The 24730-nt window shown below is 36.4% G+C and overlaps 2 protein-coding genes across 10 annotated transcripts in view; one reads left to right on the forward strand and one right to left on the reverse strand.

Annotated features, from left to right (window-relative positions):
- LOC307179853 (uncharacterized protein) overlaps window positions 1-24730 on the forward strand; it is a 1051707-nt gene that overhangs the window by 6544 nt on the left and 1020433 nt on the right. The window lies entirely within an intron of this gene.
- Window positions 9556-23120, reverse strand: FRG1 (FSHD region gene 1). Its single transcript, XM_079909309.1, has 10 exons — window positions 23034-23120; window positions 22848-22925; window positions 20751-20821; window positions 16365-16490; window positions 15509-15566; window positions 15052-15166; window positions 13507-13611; window positions 11406-11497; window positions 10797-10907; window positions 9556-9658 (listed from the first exon to the last, which is right to left on the reverse strand). The coding sequence occupies exons 2-10, from the start codon at window positions 22907-22909 to the stop codon at window positions 9622-9624; spliced, it is 777 nt and encodes a 258-aa protein (XP_079765435.1). The 5' UTR covers window positions 22910-22925; window positions 23034-23120; the 3' UTR covers window positions 9556-9621.

Genomic DNA, 24730 nt, shown 5'->3' on the forward strand with positions numbered 1-24730 from the left:
ACTTATGAGGCCAACTGCAATTCAAATGTATGTTTTATATATTCAGTTATATTGGGTTGAACCATATGAGACTGCCGTTTTTGTAGGTTAATAAGTAGTTGACTACCGATACTTTCATATGGCCTACCTGATGTTACCGACACCCAAAACATTCACAGTCATTTGGCTTGACTTGGAAGCTGGTGCCATCATACTAGGTCATCTGTAGACCTCTGATGGCTCCTGCTTTTCCTCACCCCTTGAAGATTTTTCACATCTGGCTCACTGCCACTCTTTTAAATTTGATACCTGTCAGTATTCTCAGTGATTGCAATTTCCACAAAGACAATTTTTCCAATATTCTGGTTTTTCTCGGTTTCTTGACCTCTTCCCTTGCAATGTTCTGTATTTTACCTCAAATGCCCAATTCCATTGTCATATCTTAGACATTGGAACACTTACTTGATTTTGCTTCTGGAATAACACTCTTCTTTGATTCTTATATTCCTCACTGGACACGTCTTCAATATCCTCCGTTGGTTTCTACTCATCAACTGACCTTTTTATGTGGGGTGCTCCAGAGCCTGGTCTTCAGATGTCTTTTCTTCTTCACGCATGTTCTCACTTCCCCACTTAATATCTTTCAGTGATTTCCCATTACTCTTACAGTCAAGTCCCGCATTCTCAACCATAGCTCAGAAGGCTCTGCTTAGAAGCTGGATTGCTTCTGACTTCCTCTCTGGAAGGAATTATTGCTTATCACACCTGCTCGCTCATTCCCTTAATGCAATTTTTCCAAAATACTATGCTTTTTCCCACCTTAGTGTACCTACTCACTGGCTTTCTATGCATGGAATATTCTTTCTCACGCCGCCTTCACACATATAACTCCTGAGAGTTCTGCTTAAGTTATATCTTCCTTAGCAAAGGCTTCCCTGACTTACATCTTTCCAAACCAAGTTTTGATACCCTGTTAATCAATTCTCAGATATCCTGTACTTTTCCTTGTCCTTTGCACACGTAGTTATTTGATTAATTACTATTTGTTTAAAGTCTGCCTTCCTTAATCTATAAACCCCTTCAAGACAGGGGTCATGTGTATGTTGTTATCATGGTATCTGCAATATCCAGCACAATTCCTGACATAATGATGGTGTAGAATACATATATGATGATTAAGTGACTTATTACTTACAGAGCTCAGGATCCTAACTTCTGTAAGTAACAATACTTTGCGGGGAATGCATTCAAGTGCTAACTGGGGTTCTACAAGCCTATCCTTCCCTTCTCTTCCCTCAATCACATTTCTTTCATTTTCTCTCTCTCTTTCTCTCTCAAGTCTCCAATTTGTGATGGGCTTTGGAAGAAGTGTGAGTTCTAGAAAAAGGACTGGGTCAAGGACCTAGGGTAAGACACCTTGGCTTTTATCTCAGAATGTCTCAGAGATAAGCTTTCTTTCTATTCTTCAGGCTCTAAAATAAAGTTTTAGGGATCTTGTTGTTGTTGTTTGATTAAAGATACAAGAAGCACAACCAAACCAACCATAATCCTATACTTCATTTTATCAGGATCATGTAGGAAAAGACCAAATCTAATCCTGGATGTTAATATTGCTTCTGTACCTAAAATACAAAGATCTGAAGGAGTGGTATCTGTGAGTTGTAGGATATGCATATATTCAGCCAAAGCGATTAACCCTATTTACTACCACAAACAGTGGATTAGAGTTCCTAGTGTTTCATATATTTGCCAACTCTGGTATTGACTGACTTTTAAATTTTTACTAGTCTGGTGGCTGCAAATGCTGTCTCACTGTAGTTTTATTTTGCAGTGTTGGGGTGGGCTCTCATGAGCCAGTGACATCACAGTGTGATTGTGTTCAGTGACATCATGTTGGTCGTTTGATTCATCATATGATATTTACCCCATGGAAATCAGCAAACATTACAAATCAGGGCTTTCCCCTTTGGAGAGCCAAGTGTTAAAGATTACCTACCTATATACCATTGTTGATAAGGTTAAATATTTTCTCATGTATTTATGGGCTTTATCTTGAGTGGCTTGGGCTGTTATTACAAACTACCATAGACTTGGTGGCTTATAAACAACAGAAATTTGTTTCTTGCAGTTCTAGAGGCTGAAAAGTGCAAGATCAAGGTGCTGGCACATTTGCTATCTGGTCTGGGCCTGCTACCTGGTTCATAGACCACCGTCTTTTCTCTATAACCTCACCTACGAATACCATCACATTGGCAATTAGGTTTCAACATATGAATTTTGGGGGAACATAAACATTCAATCCATGTCATATCTGTTTGTGTCTTTTGCCTATTTAAAAATTTTTTGGCTATCTTTTTTTTTTGATTCATTCACAATTGTTTTTCATATCTTATAAATACTTTACTCATTATTATCTTCAGTATATTTGCTTCACATTTCTTATTATACCTCTGACCTTCCCTCTGGGATCATTTTTGTTCTACCTAGACTTCTCTTAATGGTCATCTAATGGTGATAAATGCTCTCAATTTTTATGTTGACAGTGTCTTTATTCTGCTTTAGTGCTTTTCTCTTATTCTTGAAAGATAGTTTCATAGATTATAGTATTCTAGGTTGACAATTTTTTTCTCTCAGCTCATGGAAAATACTCCTCTGCTGTTTTCTGGCTTCATATCTGCTAGTGAGAAGCTAGCCATCAGCTGAATTGCTGAAGTTTTGGAGTGATCACTCTTTTCTTTCCAGCTGCTTTTAAGATGAAACTTTTTTCTCTGTAATTCTGTATTTTCACCGTAATGTGTTTAGGTGTGTATCTTTATTTATCATGTTTGGGATTCACTGGTATGCCAAGATATGATGTCTGAAAAGTTCTCAGTTGTTATGTCTATTATCTCTTTCTCATTCTTTTTATTACCTCCTTTTTGTACCTGAAGTAGGCATATATTAGACATTCTCATCATGTTCTGTGTCTCTCGATCTTTATTTCATTGTATATTCTATCTCCTTGTCTCTGTGAGCCGTATTTGGGATCAATTACTCAGTTATATTCTGGCTCATTATTTTTTTCTTTGCTTTTGTTTAATCTGATGTTTAATCCATCCACTGAATTTTTAATTATGTTTTTAATTTTTTTAAGTTCTTATTTTTATTAAGTTCTTGTTTCAAATCTTCTTAGTCTTTTTATAAACTTTTTTAATGAGGGTTTTTTTTAAATTAATTTATTTTTTGGCTGTGTTGGGTCTTTGTTGCTGCACACAGGCTTTCTCTAGTTGTGGCGAGCAGGGGCTACTCTTCGTTGCACTGCATGGGTTTCTCGTTGTGGTGGTTTCTCTTGTTGTGGAGCATGGGCTCTAGGCACATGGGCTTCAGTAGCCGTGGCACGGGGGCTCAGTAGTTATGGCTCGCGGGCTGTAGAGCGCAGCCTCAGTAGTTGTGGCGTACGGGCTTAGTTGCTCCGCAGTATGTGGGTTCTTCCCGGACCAGGGATCGAACTTGTGTCCCTGCATTGGCAGGCGGATTCTCAACCACTGCGCCACCAGGGAAGTCCCATAATCTCTTATTTCCTGCTTATATCCCAGAAATAAGTTTTATTTCTTTAAACATGTCAAGTATAGTTATTTAATATTATACATTTGATGATTAATTTTTGTTTTTGCTTCTCCTGATTCTCATGAATGGTTCTTTGTTTCTCTGTGTATTTTTATTTTTTTCCTTTCCTTCTACTCAGTGCCAAACAAAAGAAAAACTTTCTTTGTCACCCACCTCTGTGCAATAAGATTTATTTCTCATGCACTGTTACCCTTGAAGGCATAGCCCTTTATAGTCATAGATTCCCTCCTGGGTGAGTCCAGGCTCCTACCTCCCATATCTTGGACACTTGTCAAAGCAAAAGCTCAGTCTCCAGGATTTGGAAGAAACTTCCAGGTGAGAGTGAGGTTTGGTCCTCATTCATCTCTGTGGGTTACTGTTTTCCCTTTGTTTGATATCTGTAGCTTCCTTTCTTTTGTGTGGATGAGTGGTGTTTTAAAAGATATTTAAAATATTTCACCCAGTGTATTAGTTGTTTTAATAAGGAGTGCCATTCATGGTGTCTAATCTGCTATATTACTGAAAATGCAAGCCCTGGTTTTGTAAAATCATGGTGAAACTACCCCACTTCTCCTGGGTTTGATATGAGTGAGATGAGAAATCCCAAGAAAGAAGAAAGAAGTCAGTGCGTTTAGTACTGATTATTTTGTGACTCTGTGTAGTTAATGGTAGGTCTATTAGCACCATACCCCCCCAACTCCTGGGTATGCATTAGAATAGTGGGGGGAGGCAGAAAGCAGAAGGAAAGATAGTAAATGTGTTCTTAGACCTATAAAATGACTTTTTATTCACTTCTTAGTTACACATGAATTGATTAGTAATTTTCTAATATTAAAGAGAAAACTGAGGGTCCTGATTACAGTTGGAATTGGGCAAGATGTGGAATTTCTTAGAGGTAATATATTTGTTATATGTTTCTTTGTTGTAAGAAAATATTAGTATTGGATTGAAAAATGATACTTTATATTCTATGAATTCAGTAACTATAAAATAATGTATTAAAAAGCAAATCATTTATTAGGTTTAGAAATAAAACACTAACTGCAAGAAAATTAAATCTAATAGTAAGAGAGGGCTTGGAACTGAGAAGGTATATTTCAAAACTTTTAAAAATGAAAAGTGTACTTGGTAAAAGAATGAACAGTCATGCTCCTGGAGTGTCATTCAGAGTTAGAGATAAGGATTTCCAATGCAGGATGAAGGTGTAGCAGAAGCAGTGTTTAACCTTGCTGGTCTGTAGATAATTTAAGGTGGAGCAAAAGATCAGCTGAGCTGAGTCGACAGAATCTTTGGAATGAATCGTCGTGAGAGTGTCAATGCTGAAGTCAGTGAAACAGAGGATGGGAGGCTCAGTGAAGAGAAAGACCGGGAACTAGGTTCCGTGTGGGTCGAGGACCCTGATGTACAGCAGTGTAGAACTGCATTGGTAATGGGTGTGGATGGTATGTGCTACAAGGCCTGAGTTGATGGAGAGGGGTAATGAGAAGCTTCAAAACTGGTACTTGGGCTCTAGTATATGATTCTCTAACTGGGTGCACTGGGATGAGAGCTGAATTCAGCGTGGAAAAAGTCAGAAGGGGCATTTTCATGGGAGAGTCAAGAGGAAATTTGTCTATTAGAAATTTTTGTTTACCTTCTGCTAAATGCTTAAGTTTTCGTCCATTTTTCTACATTATGGAAAGGGCACACTGGTGTGAAATGAGGCTATGGCAGTAAAAGGAACATGGAAAAAGAAGAGTTGGTAATCATAGGTGGAGAGGTGGGAGAGGTTGAAGAGGCAGTGATGGATGTACAGAAGGGCTTCTAGAGAGGATTTCTGGGCTAAAAATGAAAAACAAGGGAGCATACAAGAAGGTTCTGTATCTGTAGGAATTTGGGGAAAAATTATTTTCCTGAACAACAGTAGGAAGGGATATATTTAAACAATTCCTGCTGCTCTGCTTTAAAGCTGATCTATACTAGGATTTAGGGCTGAGGAGCTGCACGACAGCCTAGATTGGTCTGAGGTCCACTGGCGATTTCCAAACAAGTCACCACACTTTAGAAAGCCATTTTGCATGCACAGGTAGCATCAGACTGTATGAATGCTGGTGGCCTGCTAAACTATTATCTTAATTTTAAGTTTTCCTTGGTTTTTTTTCTGGTATCAGGTAAAAAAACAAACAAAACAAACAAACAAAAAGCCTTGGGGGATTATATTTAGCAGGATAAAGAAAAAACAAACAGGGAATAGTACTTACACAAGCATAAGGGATAATAAAGAAAAAATAAGACATGAGAAGACATTGCCTATTTTCCCCCCATGTGAATGACTACAACTATACAACTTAATTTTGTCAGGTGGTGTGGTTAGGGAACTAAGGTTAGAAGTCATGACTTGATTCCTTACCTTGGAGTCTATTTATATTTACATTTACACCTTTCTAAAGGAGTAAAGAGACATGCTCTGTTTTCTTTGTTCTCTTCCTTACGATTCCACTTAGTATCTAAGGACCAGAATTAGGAAATAGCATGATGGAAAAATAAACACTAATAAGTAGTGCTATGCCCCTTTTTCTCTACTAGCAGCACTAACAGGATTGCAGAACCTCATTAGGTTTGCAGAACACTGTAAGAAGAACACCTGCAGATTTTAATTTATAAGTCCTTGCTGTGCAGTCTGAAAAGAAAATCTGTTTTTTTTTTAATGAAATACAAAGGCAGGGTTGAAACACAAGGCCAAATGGAAAGAAGGCTTGTTTTTTCTCCATCTTGGAAAATAAGCCTCTGTAATGTTTTAAGTAGCCCAGTGGCAAAAAATTAAACAGAAATACATCAAATAGTGCCAGAGATTTTCCTGGGGTAAAGTACACAGGAAATGTCATAAAGCAAAACCTGCCTTAACACCATCCAGTTCACTTAATAAAATATGCATTAAAAAAAAGCCTTTAAACTAATAGGTGGGTGAGGAAAAGGGAAGTAAAGGTATGAAATTGTTCTTTTTCTCATTTTGTTTCTAATCTTTTAATTAAATGAAATGGATTTCAAGATGAGTGAGCTTGAAAAAATTATCACAGAGGTTACCTGCATTAATCTCCTTAGGCTAATATTGATGATAATAATACCATAAAAGAACAATATCTTGAAAAGTAATTTTTGATGTTTTTCACCCGTTATGAAAGCTATCATGTCATAATAATTTGGTTAATAAAATATGATGTTAAGCTAGCATATTTTAATATATTCTTCTGTGTTATAAGAGTTTAGAATAACTGAGTAAATATAATTCCTACAATAAGGAGTTGAACCCATGCCCTGATTAGCTCTACACTAGAGCTGACCCAGGAACTCCATAGCATTTGGGTGGGTACTGGGTCATCTGGTATGCTGAGTCCATTTTAGGAATTCAGGCCTATTTTAAGATGTATGAATGTATTCATTGATTTTAATGATTTCTTTATTAACTTATTTCTGTAGGATGTTGGTGAGTTTTGTATCTGTATCTAGGAAAGTCCAGACAGGTCCTTAATTTGGGAAGAGGGCAAGGAAAAAGTAAGAGTTCGAGCATGTCATGGTGGAGTAGCTTGACTAGACTAACCCTCTCACACACGCAAAAATTAAACTTTGGACAAAATATTAAAAATTATCTAAAGGTAATGGAGAGTGACCAAAAGTACGCAGAAACTTGAGGGGAGTTAATTCTAGTAAGAAGGGAATCATATTTTCAACATTTTTTCAACTTAGGGCAGGCCCCAGGCAGTGCCATTAAAACTCATATAGAAACTTTTAGTATTAGTAGTTGAGGAATCTGAGGACAGAGTTCAAGTAACCAGAGTCTAGAAAGTGAGGAGGAAATCCTGAAAAAAGAAGAAAGCCACAGAGAGTAGCCATACTGCCTAAATCTCTCACTGATCTCAGAACTCCAAATCTTTGGGGCAGACTTCAAGCAGCCCAGCTAAAACTGAAAGAACTGAAAGGATATTTCAGCTGTAGCCCACTGTGGGGAGATAGAATTTGGAGCTTGAGGTCAACCATATTAACTGCCTACTAAACAACAAAGATTCTTCAGAAGGACAAAACAGAATCCACAGTTTCTATAATGTATTATTCACAATGTCCAGGATACAGTCTAATTATATCAGACATATGAAGAAACATACTAAAAAGAAAAGGCAATCAGTGGTGACATCCTGAGATGACCCAGATGTTGGAATTAGAAGACAAGGATTTTTAAGGTAGCTATTATAATTCTGCCTAACAACAAAAACACCAAAAAAAGACTTTTAATGAATGGATAAGAAATTTCAGCAGAGAAAAAGAAATTATAACAACAGTAGCAATAACCACAAGATCAGATGGATTCTAGAAGTGAAAAATAGTGTCTGAGATTAAAAAATCATCAGTTGGGTTTAATAGCAGTTTAGAGATAAGAGAAAGTCAGTGAACTTGAAGATAGAAAAATCAAAATGATCTAATCTGAAAATGCGTGAGCAGTCAAAATTGGGTGTGGGGAGCTTTTTGTTTGTGCTTTTATTGTATATAACCTTCCTTTTGATAAGGTTACTAAACTAGTAAATCAGGGGAATGTTTGATCAGAATGTATCTTGATTTTGATAGTGCCTTAACCAAAATTCCTCATGATAACGGCTCATGCACAAGATGGAAAAATGTGCACCACATGACTATATGTAAAAACATTCATTCTTGATCTCTGCCACTCTCCCAGACTAACTTCATTGCATAATGGGGGTTCTATAAAGTGCAATGCTGGAAACAGGGAAGGAACACTCACCTATTACCTGCAATTTTTATTCATTTGTTGTCCTCCTTCACTAGTGTATAAACTCCATGAGGGCAGGCGATGCCTATTTTTAATCTGTATCCTCCAGTTGCCAGGACCTGTAATTAGTCCTGCTCTCTCAAATGGGGGCAAGAACTGGGTGAACATGAGGGTGAGCATGGTGACAAGGAGTACAGGAATATACTCCGTTCAAAAATTCAGGCAGACAGAATGTTCCAGGGAAATCAGTTGGCCGGCAGATGGTCTTTGGTACCAGGCTACTGTTGGAAATAAGACTTCAGTCTCTTGAGGGTAGTGTTTCTCAAAGTGTGGTTCAGATCACTTGCTTCCGAGTTACCTGGAGTGCTTGTTAAATGTCAGTTTTGGGGACTAATCCTAGTTATGCTAAGCCTGTACCTCTAAGGATGGGTCTTGGAAATCTACAGGTACCCTAGGCGATTCTTTTTTTTTTTTTGTGGTACGCGGGCCTCTCACTGTTGTGGCCTCTCCCGTTGCGGAGCACAGGCTCCTGAATACTGTTTTCAGGAACTCAGAAAGAGACAGGCTAGGAATAAAACTGTCTCAGCATAGCAGACCTCAGCAATGCTTAGTGTCTGAGCCTCTTTAATAGCTCCCATCCCATCCCACACGTGAGGATGAAAGCATTATATAAATACATATCCATTGTGGTTAAACTGTCCTAAGTAGGGAATTTCCCCAATTTTACTCTTAGCCTCTGTTCTGAACCTACTCGCTCTTTTGTAAAATGTTTCCTGTTCCCATCCCACTGCTTAATACCTGATTTCTTTCTCTGTGCAGTCCCCTTGTCCTGATATTTGTTTGGCTTGTGTGTGATTTGGGCAACATTTAAGAGGTAGAATCAAAGCCTTGCTGACTGATTGGACTGGGAGTTTCTAATTTCCTTTTAAAGGTACTGATTAGGCATCTATTGTACTGAGTAATGCAAAGTAAGACTGTAAAGCAATAAGACAGCTTCCACAAGCTGCACAAGAAGCATCAGTTTCACAGAGTAGCACTTCATGCTTTATGACAGGAAATCCAGAAAAGAAGAGAATTCTGTGGTACTTTAAGTGTGTACTCTAAGTTTCATTTCCATGTGAAACACTGCAGTTGACTAAAAAAGTACATCCATGGAGAATCTCAATTAAACTTGATTAGTCTTGGTTCAATCTAGCAACTGGTTCAGCAGTAATTCCATAACAGCCCAATAATTCTGTTAAAACACTTCCAATGATTTTTTTATTCAGAAAAAAAGAAGACAGAAACAAAAATCCTGGTCATTTGCAATATCTATCAGCTTTCAATTTGGCTCTCCTGTTTAAACAAAAACAAATAATAAAAATTAATCTATGTAGAAACATGTCATATATAGCCAACTGCTACTAAACATAAACTCATGCTCAGAAATTGTGCTCTCAATTTTGGTTATTATATTACCACACTGCCTATATTAAAATAGTTTAATTAAAATTTTACTTTTCAATTTTATGTTTCATACTACATGGATTTTATTCTTACAAAAAAAATCTTTTCCTGATCTTTAACTCATGTTGCTTGAGGGCTTTTTAAATCCATAACAGCGATTTTAATTGCCTCTGAATTTAAGCATGCTCTAAGCTTCTATTTAACAAGGTGGCAATGTTGTATTTTCATAAGTGATAAAAGTTAGAGGACACAGGCCTTACTCTTTTTCTTTTCTTTTTTTTGTGATACACGGGCCTCTCACTGTTGTGGCCTCTCCCGTTGCGGAGCACAGGCTCCGGACATGCAGGCCCAGCGGCCATGGCTCACGGGCCCAGCCACTCCGCAGCATGTGGGATCCTCCCGGACCGGGGCACAAACCCGTGTCCCCTGCATCGGCAGGCGGACTCTCAACCACTGCGCCACCAGGGAAGCCCTAAGCATTTTTTAAATGTTGTAAATCTAGGACACTACTTACCTAAATAGGAATACTAATAAATAAATATTAATAATGTGCTATGATAAATATCCTGCACACATCTGAATTCAACTTAATGAAAGTGCTTCAATTTTGTTATTCAATTTTATACTTAGAAATTTTTAAACTGATTTTTATCTCATTTTTGGAAAGCTGCACTACTTTAACAGAACTCACTGAATTTTGAAATTAGTCAAAGAACTTCTTTCTAGCCCTGGTTCTGATAGTTATAAAAAGTTGATGGTAAATAAATTTATGAAACAGTTTCAGTCAGACCTGAATTTCTTGCAATAAAATATATAAGCACTTGGAATCTGGCTATTTCCAGATATTCTTTCTTGGTGATCTTTTCCCAGACTTATGATGTCCTTTTAAGGTAATACCACCACATTCAAAAATTAAAAATAAAGACAAAAATTTGAAAATTACAGTAATTAAAAAAGAACATGGGTTTATATACACTACTTCTATTGGCCACTGAAAATAGTTGGAAATGATTAAAAATATGCCTACCTGTCCAGAAGTGTTTCATGCAAAAATCCATCTTTCCGGGCCTTTTTAAGAATTTTACTGTCTTCTTTACTTATTTTAAGTTTGTGGTCTTGGAAGCTCTGGAATTTCTTTCTGTTAAGAAAATATCTTTCTTGAAAAATATCTCAAACTTTGATTATACATGTTTACTGATGAGCTTAAAATATTTTTAAAAGTTTTTTATTTAAAAAAACCTTTTTCTTAAATAATATACAACTTTTCAACAACAAAAATGACTTTAGTACCCCACCATCAAAGAGGCAGTTGTTTGGATAGCTCTACAAATTCAAGATTTGGAATATTGGCTGGAGTCTCCTGTGTCCTGGAAGCATTTGGTTGGCATTATGTACTGACAATGACAGACACTCTATAGAGTAGGGAGAATAAATTAACTCAAGTGATTTGAGCATTGAAAGCTAGCAGGATGATAATTACAAAAACTGAAGCCTAAGAGAAGCATTCGGTTTAGTGCTCTGTCCTAGAGTCTACAGTATGTTGTCTCTGCTTGTCCTTCAGGTTATTTTATTTTAGGTGCCTTGAGAAGCATCTCACTGCCAAATCTACAGTTCTAAAAGGAAAAAATATACGTACACATAATTGATTTCACACTGTTTGACATTTCCTTTGTCTTCTTCTGGAATATCATCTTTTTTCTTAGTTTCTCTTTCAGCACAGGATCTAATCTGGATATTGGAGATGAGAACCCAACAGGTTACACATTTATCTTCCCCCTGCTCCACCTTATTACAGAAGAACATTCTAGGTGATTTCTTACGCAAAAGAAGAAAACAGTTAACTTAGCAATTAGATTCAGAAAAAGACAGATTCTAGATATGTGTTTTTATTTATATATATAATTTATCTAAATAATTGCTATTATACGTTTCTTTAGAGCCCTTACATCAGAAACACTGAAGAGAAACTTATTTGAAAAGCATTTTACAGATCAGATCCCACTAAGCCAATTAGGCAATAATTTAACTAATTTAATTTTGGCTGCAAAAGTAAATACAGTAGGATCAAATTATCCTGCAATTTAGTGTTCATTTTATAACACTGAAAGTTTAAGATAGTAGCTATTTTACTATGCATAGATATTACCAACACATTAAAACTTTTAACATAACACAATTTGTTTTCATCTAATTGGAATCTATCCCTTTTAAATCCTCCTTATACTTTCATCAGTTTTGACAGATACTTACTATCACATTCCATAAATTAATTGATACAGATACAGCAATTAGGATCAACTGAGGGGGGTAAGAAGAGGACAGAATTCAGGGCCATGAAACTGGCAATTTGCAACCCAAAGGACCCACATTGGAAAGGGATCTCTGTGCCTTAGAGCATAATTCCAAGATTGCTTAGAAACTGGTGAGCAATAGGCATGTGCAAATAATATGTGTGTGACAGTTTTGGCTGGAGGAGTCCTAGAAGACCTGGGGAAATTCTGGGCCAGGTCTGTGACACAATACTGCTTTCGGCAGGAGGGAATGTGTTCTGGTAGATAAGGCTAGGCTATAAAGGTGGATGCTGACACGGACTAGCAGAGCCTGCAATGTAAAAGGCAAGGTGGAAAGAGTCCTGGATTATCATTGCTCAGAGCTTTCAGGTACCTGACTAACCAGACAGACCCAGGGAAATCTGACAGGTACTTCATATAAAAACGGTTGTAATTATTGATAAATATAACACAGTGTTTTTTTATTTCTGTAGATGTGCAAAGTACTGCACATACATTTGTACTGCTTGTCTTTAATAATCATACTTTTATAATGTAATCCAGATGAAAAACACTTCAAGCACGATACAATAATATTAAATATAAATAAAATTAAAAATAGGTGAGTCAGAAATCCACCAGCATTTTTCTAATGACTGCTTCCTGAGAAGCAGTGTGATGTGGAACGTAATTTCTAGAGTCAGTTGGGCCTGGGTACACATCCTGTCTCCACTTTATCTGTGTGACTTCATGAAGTGACTGATCAAAACAGTGAGGATGTAGGGAAGGTCAAAGGTTGTTTCCTCCTCTGTAAAGCCTCACTCAGCAGAGTACCTGCAGCTACTTGCTGTAGTTTTGTTTATATAATTGAAAAATATTATGACTAATACTTTTTAAAATATAACAAGAATATCTAGGTTTTAGATTTAAATTTTTTGAGATTTTGGCAGTGAAAATGACTTTTGAGAAAACTATGGAACATAGACCGAAACTTCTAATTCCTGAGCTGTCTAGAATGGTATTTTTTTCCCCATCAGTCAACTCCAAATAATGAAATGAAGAGTTACTGGTATTAATATTCCTGTTTAAAAAGATTAGTGATATTTTTCAAGGTAAAAAGAATACTGTAAGACTGTAAAACTGAGGATTATGAAAATCGAGAACATTTTAAAAATAAAATCAAATATATGACACAGAATTTAAAACAAAACATATGCAGATACTTGATAGATGTGTTTAAATTATGCTGATAGTGGAGAAAATGTAACATGGATTTTAATGCTTTATTTATAAGGATTAAAGCCACCTTACAAAAGGCTTTTTTCCCTCGTTCCTTTAAGCCTTCCACTCTGGCCCTCACTAATGCATTACACACAGCGAATCTGGATCAGATTACAACATTTTAAAGAGAAGCAGTCACATCATACATGTGACATGTATTAGTCTACAGAAAAGTCTCATGATTACCTTTATCATTTCTTCTTCTCCTGCCGTTTTACTTTTTGCTTCTATATCACCTGCTTCATTGCATCTAATAAAGCAGCTATTTGAGGCCAGTAAAGCCATTTTCCCCTAAATGAACAAAATAATAAGAAATAAGTTATGAGAATACCTGTGAAAAAAATTCTTAAGTCTTGAGACTAAATTGAATTTTTCCCATGTCTAAAAGTAATCAGGAAAAATAATGTGAAGAAAACTTGGAAAAAAAAAAAAACATACAGAAAAGAAAACCAAAATCACCTATAATCTTACTACTCAAAGATAACCACATTAAATATTTTTAGTATATTCTATTAGTAGGACTAAATTCTAACTGTATGGAATAGAATTATTTCCCTTGGCCTCAGAGATTTATTGAGGATATGACTGATTTAGTGTTTTAAAAAGTTAGCTTTAAAGACAAAAAAAATTATAATAGTAGTGTTTTAAATTTTTCTCCATAATTAGAAAATATAAAAACATATCATAGTTGAAGTATAATCAACTATACTTCAATAAAATAAAAAAAAACGCAGAGAAAATATATCTCATAAAAGCTAGCCTTCGATGCCTTTGAATTTATTGCTCAGAACTTTAAGAATCAATGTCTGAGGGACTTCTGGGTGTAGGAAGAATTAAATCTTCTATCATATCCAGTTACAAAAGTGCTAATAACATGGATTTGACTTAATTTCTTATTTGAGGTGGTAAGGGCTCGGTTTTCTGTCACCTGGATGACTTTTGGTAAGCTTGGATGTGGCTGTATAGTCTAAGGTGATTTAAATATGTGCTGCTGATCTTTCTGCTGAGTACCTTTTTGTAACAAAGTTTTACTTGTTACATGAGGGACTTTTAAGTCTTTCTTTCATTTAAATTTAAAATTTTAAAACTTAGTGTTTTTCCCAAAAATAAAGTGAAATGAACATCCCTCAAATTCTGTATAACTGGTAGTATCTGACTTATCATCCTGGCCTTATCATATGTTGGTGTTTTTTTTTGTTTGTTTGTTTGTTTTGTTTTTTTTTTTTAACATCTTTATTGGGGTATAATTGCTTTACAATGGTGTGTTAGTTTCTGCTTTATAACAAAGTGAATCAGTTATACATATACATATGTTCCCATATCTCTTCCCTCTTGCGTCTCCCTCCCTCCCACCCTCCCTATGTTGGTGTTTTCTGTTGATATAATGAAAAATATCTATTCAGTTTCTTTGCCCATTTTTAAATTTTTCTTTCTTTTGCTATTGAATGAGTTTCTTATATAATTTGGACATTAACACCTTGTCAGATATATGGTTTGCAAATACTTTTCCCAATCCATAGCTTGTCTTTTCACTTTGTTGATTTTTTTTTCCCCTGTGTTGCACTATTTTTTTAGCTCTTTTTAAGGTTATGAATTCATGTTGGTTTTAAAAAATTTAATGCATTATTGCAGTCTACTTTTTTTGGTTTTTTTGAACATATGTTCTCAGTGAATGTTAGAGACTTTCCCATTCACTGACAAGGAACTTTTATAAACAATAAGAGTACTTACATCTTGAAAGACTGGTTCCCATTGTTCTCTTGGTCCAATTGCATCTGAACGCCCAACAACAAGTCCATCTGAATTTATACCTAGGTATTTTCCATAGCCAGATTTCAGGGCAATTCTTCAGATCAATAAAATAGATCAATGTTAAAAACGGAGAGAAAGGAAATTAAATATGGAACATAAAAATAGTATGTATGTGTATAAAAATTCAAGACTAACCACAGTCCAAATGTTCAAAAGCCATGTGTGGCTAGTGGCTACCGTACTGGACAATGTAGTTCTATGTATACAATTTAATATTCTACTTTCTTAATACAAGTATTATATAATACCTTATATAGCAAACATTTTCCAAATTCATTATTCTTCAAAAACACTACTTTTAATCGATATATAATATTCCATTACAATGTATCATATTGTATTACAATGTATTAATTATAGTTCAACTCAAGCTTACCTGGAATCAGACAATTTGACAGCTGTAAACTGCTCTGGAGGACTAGGACCCTCATCAACTACAGGAGAAAAAACAATTTGAAATAAATTTGACATTTCTTATAAATATAAAGATACTCTTTAGCTTGAAAGAAGTAGCTCTTTTAAAAACAAACATAAGAATATTATATTATGATGTAATTATAATACAGTATTCATAGTATCAAGAGTTACTTTATCTTCTATATAACTCATGTTTAGTTTTACATACTTAACAAGATAGGTCAGCATGATGCTTATTTAGTCACTTCCAAGATACTATCTCTTTGTATTTTAAAATGCAGTTAGCACATAGACAAATAAGCAATTAATATTTAAAAAGCTACATGCTTTAAGTTATTCAAGGGATGGCCATTCAGACAAAAAGCTACTGCCTTTTAATCTTCTAATTTCTTCGTATCTCATTAGTGCTTCTTCCCATGGGCTAAAAGGAATGAGAAAACTTTAAATTATTAACAGTTATTTAATGCTCCAGATTAGTTTTGGCAAAAGGTCTAAAGAATAAAGGAATTCAAACCTTTGACTCAACCAGGTTTTCTTTTTCTTTCTACTTATTATTTCAATTATTCATATTGTTTTTGATTCCCATGGATACTCTTCTGGAACTATACAGAATGTTTTCAAATGCTTATACTGGAAAGAGGGAGTTGCCAATAACTGGTAAATAGTGAAGAAGGAAAAAAAATGGAAGAGTCAAATCAATGGATTCATTCCTTTGGAATATATTCGAGATTTGTTAGAATTTGGCCTAAGTGAGTGAATGTTATAAAATATATACTGTAGCCTTTTCCCTTCCATTGCTTCTACCAGACACAAACCTTCTTTATGTGGAGCTCCCAGTGTAAAAAGTCCATTGTCAAGTGCATGTATGTAGGTTCCTTTATCCATTTCAATCGCTATGGTTCCTGAAATTTCACCAAAGTTTGTTACTGTCCACCAGATTCCTAAAAAATAAAATCAGTAATTTAAATTTATATTCTGGATTTGACAGAAGGTTCTTACTTGTTGCTGTTGTCATTATAACATATTTAAAATTTTTATTTTGTAGTTGTAAGAATAATACAGGGAGATCTCATATACCTTTTAATCACTTTCTCCCAATGGCTAACATCTTGCATAACTATAGTCAGTATCAAAACCAAATCCATAAAACTGATACAATCCATGAAACTTATTCAGATTTCATCACTTTTACACACACTCACTTGTATGTTTCTATGCAGGTATGTAGATCTAGGTTACTACCACCACTGTCAAGATTAGGTTCTTTTAAAATGTAAAATAGCAGTACACATGAAGGTACAAAATGATATATAGAGAACAGACTCTCTCATATCAGCCTCCAGTCATCCACGACTGGTTTCCAGAGGCAATGACTACTGCAACCTGTTTCTTATGTATCCCTCCAGATTATAATTACAATTGCTAAGACTGAGGTCAGGGAGCTTATTACGTATATTTTCCTTCTAGGAGTTTTATGGTTTCAGGTCTTACATTTAAACATTTAATTCATTTTGAGTTAATTTTTGTGTATGGTACAAGATAGCAGTCCAGTTTTCCCAACATCATTTATTGAAAAGACTGTCCTTTCCTCATTGTATATTCCTGGAATATGCATGGGTTTATTTCTGGGCCCTCTATCTGGCTCCATTGATCTATGTGTTTGTTTTTATGTCAGTACCATACTGTTTTGATTACTTTAGCTTTATAATATACTTTGAAATCAGGAAGTGTGATACCACCAGCCTTGTTCTTCTTTCTCTATATCGCTTTGATTATTTGGGGTCTTTCGTGGTACATATAAATTTTAGGACTGTTTGTTCTACTTCTGTGAAAAATGCCACTGGAATTTTGATAGGAATTTCACTGAATCTGTAGATTGCTTTGGGGTTAGTTTAGACATTTTAACAATATTAATTCTTCCAATCCATGACCATGGAATATCTTTTCTACATGTCTTCTTCAATTTCTGTCATTAATGTCTTATAGTTTTCAGTGTATAGGTCTTTCACCTCCTTTGTTAATTTATTCCTAGGTATTTTATTCTTTTTGATGCAGTTGTAAATGGGACTGTGAATTTCGCTTTCTGATAGTTCATTATTAATGTATAGTAAATGCAACAAATTTTTGTATATTCATTTTGTATTCTGCAACTTTACTGAATTCGTTGATCAGTTCTAACAGTTTTTTGGTGGAGTCTTTAGGGTTTTCTATATATAATATCCTGTCATCTGCAAATAATGACATTTTTACTTCTTCCTTTCTGATTTGGATTTCTTTTTCTTGCCTAATTGCTCTGTAGGACTTCCAATACTATCTTGAATAAAAGTGGCAAGTGTGGGCATCCTTGTCTTGTTCCTGATCTTAGAGGAAAAGCTTTTCACTGTTGAGTACAAACCTAAATTGTATCCAATTTTTGTTGGGTCTGATAATGAGATAGTGTTATGTATTAAAAGAAAGAGCAAAACAGAAGGAAGAAAAGAGAGAGAGAGACTGACCTTGTAAGAAATGCACATTTATAATGACTTAGTATCTGTTATTTATTTTAAAATTCTCCAGAAAAATGTATGAGAGATTATCTCACAGTGGGCATGTGTGTAAATCAAACAAGACTGTTAAAATATTGATTATTACTAAAGCTCAGTGATTCATTATATTCATGGAAGATTCATTACATTCTTTTCTCTACTTATGTATTAGTTTGAAAATTTTCCATAATAAAACATTTTTAAAATTGAGTTAATCACACTGTACAAAATTATCTATTCAGCTAAACAGGTCAGGCTTCTCATAACTAATAAAAAATTAGTAAAAGTTTAGCTTAAATGAAGCTGGACCTTACCTAATATAATATACACATACTAACTCAAAATGCATCAAAGACCTACATGTAAGAGCTGAAACTATCAAGATAAAACTCTAAGAAGAAAGCATATGGGAGAAGCCTCATGACACTGGATTTGGCAATGATTTCTTGGATATGACATCAAAGGTACAAACAACAAAAGAATAAACAGACAAACTGGACTTCATCAAAATGAAAAATTTTTGTGCATTAAAGGACACTATCAATAGAGTAAAAAGACAACCAGAAAATATTTGTACATCACGTATTTGATAAGGAATAAATATCCAGGATATGTAGAGAACTCTTAAAACTCAGCAACCACAAGAAAAGCAACCCAATTCAAATGATGGGCAAAGGACTTGAATAGGCATTTCTCCAAAGAAGATATGCAGATGGCCAATAACCACATGAAAAGATGCTCAACATTACTAATCATTAGGAAAATGCAAACCAAAACCATAATGGGATACCACTTCATACCCATTAGGATGGCTATTATCAAAAAAAAACAGAAAATAACAAGTGTTCATGAGGATGTGGAGAAACTGGAACTCTTGTGCACTGCTGGTGGGAATGTGATGGTATGGTGGTTTCTCACAAAATTTCAAATAGAATTACTGTATATGATCCAGCAATTCCATTTCTGGGTCTATACCAAGAAGAAATGAAAGCAGAGTCTTGAAGAGATATCTATACAACCATGTTCACAGGCAAAAGGTAGAAGCAACCCATGTTTTCATTGATAGATGAATGGATAAACAAATGTGGTATATACATACAAAGGAATATTATTCAGCCTTAAAAAGGAAGGCAATTCTGACACATGCTACAACATGGATGAACCCTGAAGACATTATGCAAAGTAAGACAGTCATAAAAGGACAAATACTGTATGATTCCACCCTTCTGAGGTACTTAGAGTAGTTGAATTCATAGAGACAGAAAATAGAGAGACAGAAAATAGAATGGAGGTTGCCAGGGACTAGGGGGGAGTAAGGAATGGGCATTTATAATTTAATAGGTGCAAGGTTTCAGTTTTGCAAGCTGAAAAAAATTCTGGAGACGGATGGTGGTGATGGCTGTATAACAATGTGAATGCACTTAATGACATTGAATTGTACACTTAAAAATGGCTAAAGCGATAAATTTTGTTATGTATATTTTACCACAATTAAAATAATTTAGTGAGAGCTTTACATAATTTATTTCTGACTTATAGCGATAATTGTTTTCAGTAAAAAAAAAAAAAAATGCTTTACCTAGAATCATTATCAGCATCCTATGATCATTAAAACTTTCTTAAAAATGTAATAGTTAATGATTTTAAATTATTTGTATTTTACATGTTCTGTGCCATTTTGACCAAGTACACTTAATGTTGATTCTCCCCAAATGACCTAGATTCAATATAATTCTCCCAGAAAATCCAACAGGATTTATGGTAGAAAATAATAAATTGTAAAATTTATATGGAAACGCAAAGGATCTAGAAGAGTATAAAGAAGTATAGAAGTATAAAGAAGAAGTATAAAGTTGGGAGATTCACACAACCTAATTTCAAGACTTTATGAAATGACAGTAATCAAGACAAATATATCACTAGAACAGTAGACAAATCGATGGAACAGAGTCCAGAAATAGACTTAACACATATAAAGTCAATTGATTCTTGACAAAGATACCAAAGCACTTTAATGGTGAAAGGAAAGTCTATTTATCAGTGATGCTGGGACAACTGGATATCAATATGAAAAAAAAAGAGAGAAAGAGAAAATAATTTGTAAAATGTATTTGGTTAAATAATATTTATTGGGCTTCCCTGGTGGCGCAGTGGTTGAGAGTCCGCCTGCCGATGCAGGGGACACGGGTTTGTGCCCCGGTCCGGGAGGTTCCCACATGCTGCAGAGCGGCTGGGCCCGTGAGCCATGGCCGCTGAGCCTGCGCGTCCAGAGCCTGTGCTCCGCAACGGGAGAGGCCACAACAGTGAGAGGCCCGCGTACCACAAAAAATAAAATAAAATAAAAAATAATATTTATCTACATTAGGCCTTTTTTAAAATGATATATCAGAATCTCTGGGTTATTAAGCAGTGTAATGATTCAGAGAACCATGTTTCCTCTCTCCTGTGCTTTGTCCTGATGATGAAGAAAAGGCCTCAGCAGTGACATCTACTGTGCTAGAGCATAAAAGCAATCTATAACTATAAGTAATATTTGAGCACTTTAAGACAAATATGAGTCGGTCATAAATTCCTTCTACTTCCTTTTTACTACTTATCCCTACTAGGAAAATAGTTTTAAAGGGATCTCAACCAATGTTAACTTTTCTCAGAATAAGGTATACAAAACTGACTCACCAACAATATCAAGTTGAATTTCTTCATCTTCTTCTCTTTTTCTCTTCTTCTCTTTGCTCTTTTTCTTCTTACTATAGGAGATAATTTATATAGATGAGTTTAGATATATTGATTTGCATACTGTCATATGATGGAATCTTAGAAGACTCTTTTAAGATGTACATTGATATATAAATTATTGATTTACAATGATATACATTGATATGCCCTCTTACTTCTAATCCTGAGAAGTCACTTCTGATCCTGTACATACTGTGTTACAGTTAAGAGAACAGACTCTGGAGCCAGACTGCCTTTTAAAAGCCTGATTCTGTCATTTCTTAGCTCTGTGATTTTTGGAAAATAAGTCAGTTTCCCCACCTACACAGTGAGGATAATAATTTAACGCAACTCTTAAGGCTGTTGTGAGGATTAAGAAAATGCATATCTTCATACATTGCTCATGAAAATGTAAAATGGTGCAGCCACTTTAGAAAAGAGTTTGGAGTTCTCAAAAAGTTAAATGCAGAGTTACCATAGGACTTAACAATTCTACTCCTAGGTATACACCCAAGAGAAAAGAAAACATATGTCTGCACAGAAACTTGTATTAAGAATATTCATAGCAGCATCATTCACAAGTGCCAAAAAGTGGAAACTCAAATGTCCATGAACTGATGAATGGATAAACAAAATGTGTTGTATCCATACAATGGAATATTACTCAGCCATAAAAGGAATGAGTACTAATATAACATAGATGAACCTTGAGAATGTTATCCTAAGGAAAAGAAGCCAGGTACAAAAGGCCACATATTGTATGATTCCATTTATATGAAATATTTAGAAGAGGCAAACTGATACAGACAAGTGGATTAGTGGTTGCCTGGGATTAGGGGATGAGCAGAATGGGGAGTGACTGCTAATGATTGTGGGGTTTCTTTTTGAGATGATGAAAATGTTCAGCAACTTGACAGTGGTGAACCTTGTGAATATCCTAAAAGGCACTGAATTCTACTTTAAAAGGGTGAATTTTATAGTATATGTATTATATCTCAATAATTAAAAGAAAACCCAGAGTGACTTTAAAAAAAAGTTAACATGTAGTACTTAGAACAGTTCTTGGCACATAGGAAGTGCTATGTATGTGTTAATTATATTGATAGTTATAATGATTATAAGACACACTTGTTTGTATTTTCATCACAAAATAAGCTTTCAGAAGCTAACTCTCCCCTCCCTCCTATGAATTCAGACAGTAACAGTTTCACATGTATTCAGGATAAATTCTTGATGCCAGACCCCTAGGCAGAGTTCTCAAGTGCAGTGGCTTCAGTTTGCTCCTTGACACTTTCTTTCTATCTCTCATAAACGTCCCTAAAACTCTATCAGACCAGGATGAAATGCTCAACATTTTTGTGAATAATCAACTCCGAGCAAATATAGCAGTTAAAAACGAGGTGGAGGTATGAGTGGGCAGATATCTTTTCCTAAAAATCTAATACTCATAAATCACCACTATAACTTCTTCCTTGTATTTGGCTCTAGTTACTTACTGTACATATTATCTCACTTAATCCTCATAATAATCCTTTTAGAGTATCATTAATCTCTCCCAATAAACGAATAAATAGAAGCTCAAAGATATTAACGTACCTGCCACAAATCACAAAATTAGTATTTAGTGGAGTCTAGGTTCAAACCCATATCCTTTTCAAAATCCACATCTACATATTGCATTAAAAGCTAATTTTTTCTAGGTGGGAGGGAGACAATGTTGAAAATAATTATTCCTAATAAAGAAAGCTACTGTTATAACCTACACTATCACACTAATACAGACCCACCAAGCATAGATCTGGAGGTGGGGGGGGGCTCATCAAGAGACCCGAACTTGTGGCTCCTCGGCTATCGGTCCGCCCAGCTAGGGCGAGACTCTGGCGGTGCGTCTGCGCACCCGCGCCGGGAACTGAGTCCATCTCGGCAGGAGGCCAGGCCCAAGGGCTGGGAGCCTGAATGACAGCTCCCGGCGGCTTCCACAGCCTAGCCGCAGGGAGAGGAGAGCGGAGGGTTGTCGGAAAAGAGGGGCAGATTCTCCCGCACAAACTCGCGGTTTACCTCTTGGCCTTGGTTCCCTTGAGCACGAGTTTGGTGGGCTTCACGTAGGAGTATTCGGCCATGGTCGCGGTGACGCTTCTGTATTAAGACAGGGAGCTGGCTCAGGGCAAGATACGTTAACCGGGGCAGAAGCGGGCGAGGGAGGCACAAGAGTGGGGATGGAGTCCAAACTCCCTGAGAACTTACGCAGCAGCGGAGTGGGCGTGTTTCCCCCGAATCCCTGGCCTTTCTCTCCCGAATAATGAGCCCCAAATAGAATTCTACTTCCTGTTGACAGGCTGGGGCTACGGCGACCGCAGAGGGCCTAAATATACCAGCGTTCATTTGCTCCGTCCTGAGAACGGGAACCTTAGGGCCTTTCTAAGCGAGGAAACTGGGGAGACGCGCCCTCTGGTGAATGTGGCGGGTCTCACAGCCCTGCTCGGCGTCTTGAGCCACTCTGGAGAGAGCCGCCTGCTAGGTCTCGGGAGGAGGCGATAGTTAGATCAGAGGGTGAAATAAATGACTCCGGCAACCCTCCGGACTCTGCACAGCAGACGGGTCCTGACTGCGCCCCGCGGCCGAGGGCTGAGCCAGCATGTGGGAGCGGGGCGGCGGGGGCGCTAGGTAACACAGAACGCGTTACCTGGCCTTGGACGACGTCACGAGCCATCTCAATTACGTAAACGTTTATTGTACTGTTTTAATTAGGGAGTCTCGAGTAATGTACAGGAAACAAATAGGGAGTAAAATAAAAGACAATTAAGTGCCAACATTTGGGCCGAAGATTTCACTAGTGCTGCAGGAATTTGGGCGGAGGTAGAGTGGGAGGGTGACCGTGGAAACTAATGTAATCAGAGAGGTCTTTCCATATGGGGCGTCTTGAGAGGCTTTCACAACTTCAATCACCTGTTCCGATCTCATCAGTTTGATAATCCACCTCCCTGATTCCATTTTCTCCACCTTCCAAACCGTCCTCTGTAGTGCTGAGTGATCTCTCTAAATAAATCGCTGATCATTATTCCCCTACCTAAAATCTATTAAAGGGAAGCCTGTTGCTTTCTGGAGGGAAAATCCTAGCGTCACTTAGTAAACTGGTGATCGTGACCTCTTTACCCACCACTGAACCCCTGCCACCTTAATTCCAGTCACACAAAATTATTGGAAATGTTGGAGAGCTCTGTTTGCTTCTGCTGCCTAGAATGCTGCTTTAGACTCTTACCCACCCTCTTCATGCGACCCTTTTTTTTCAGCCTTTAAGACAAACTCAGGCTTCATTTTCTCCAAAAAGCCACTTTGAATGACTTCCTCTATTTCCCCAAACAGTCTTCGTTTCTCACTCTGTAGTTTAATACTGTGCTTTTTAAACGCAGGAGCCATGGCTTATTTATCCTTGTTTCACCTACACCTGTACCCAATGCCTGCTTCACAGTAGACCTTGCCTAAATGTCAGTTAAAATAGTAAGAGTCTAAATCCTGGTGTGGGATAATGAAGAGAGTGGAACAGAGTGTGACTTGACTAGATAGGATGGGTTGTGATAGAAAAACACAAGTAGACATATTGGATGGGTAAGGAATAGCAGGCCATTGGAAGCTAATTCCTTATTTATTTATCAGCTGTCTCTGCAAAGACACTGCTTGGTGATAGGAGAATACAAAAGATGCTTAGACTCAGGGCCTGATCTTAAGGGCCTTCATCTAAATAAATAATGTGCAGTGAGAGGCAGTATAACACATAATTAAGAGTGTAGCTTCTGGAGACAGACTGCTTGGGTGGACAAGCCTTGCTGTCTTCATAAGTTAGATGACATAGTCATTTAACCTCCACATAACTGTGTTTTTTCAGCTATAAAATGGGATGATACCTCCTAGGGTTATGATGAATATTAAGAGAGTTAATATAG

The sequence above is a fragment of the Stenella coeruleoalba genome (genome assembly GCF_951394435.1).
Source record: "Stenella coeruleoalba genome assembly, chromosome: 21".
Taxonomy (NCBI): Eukaryota; Metazoa; Chordata; class Mammalia; order Artiodactyla; family Delphinidae; genus Stenella; species Stenella coeruleoalba.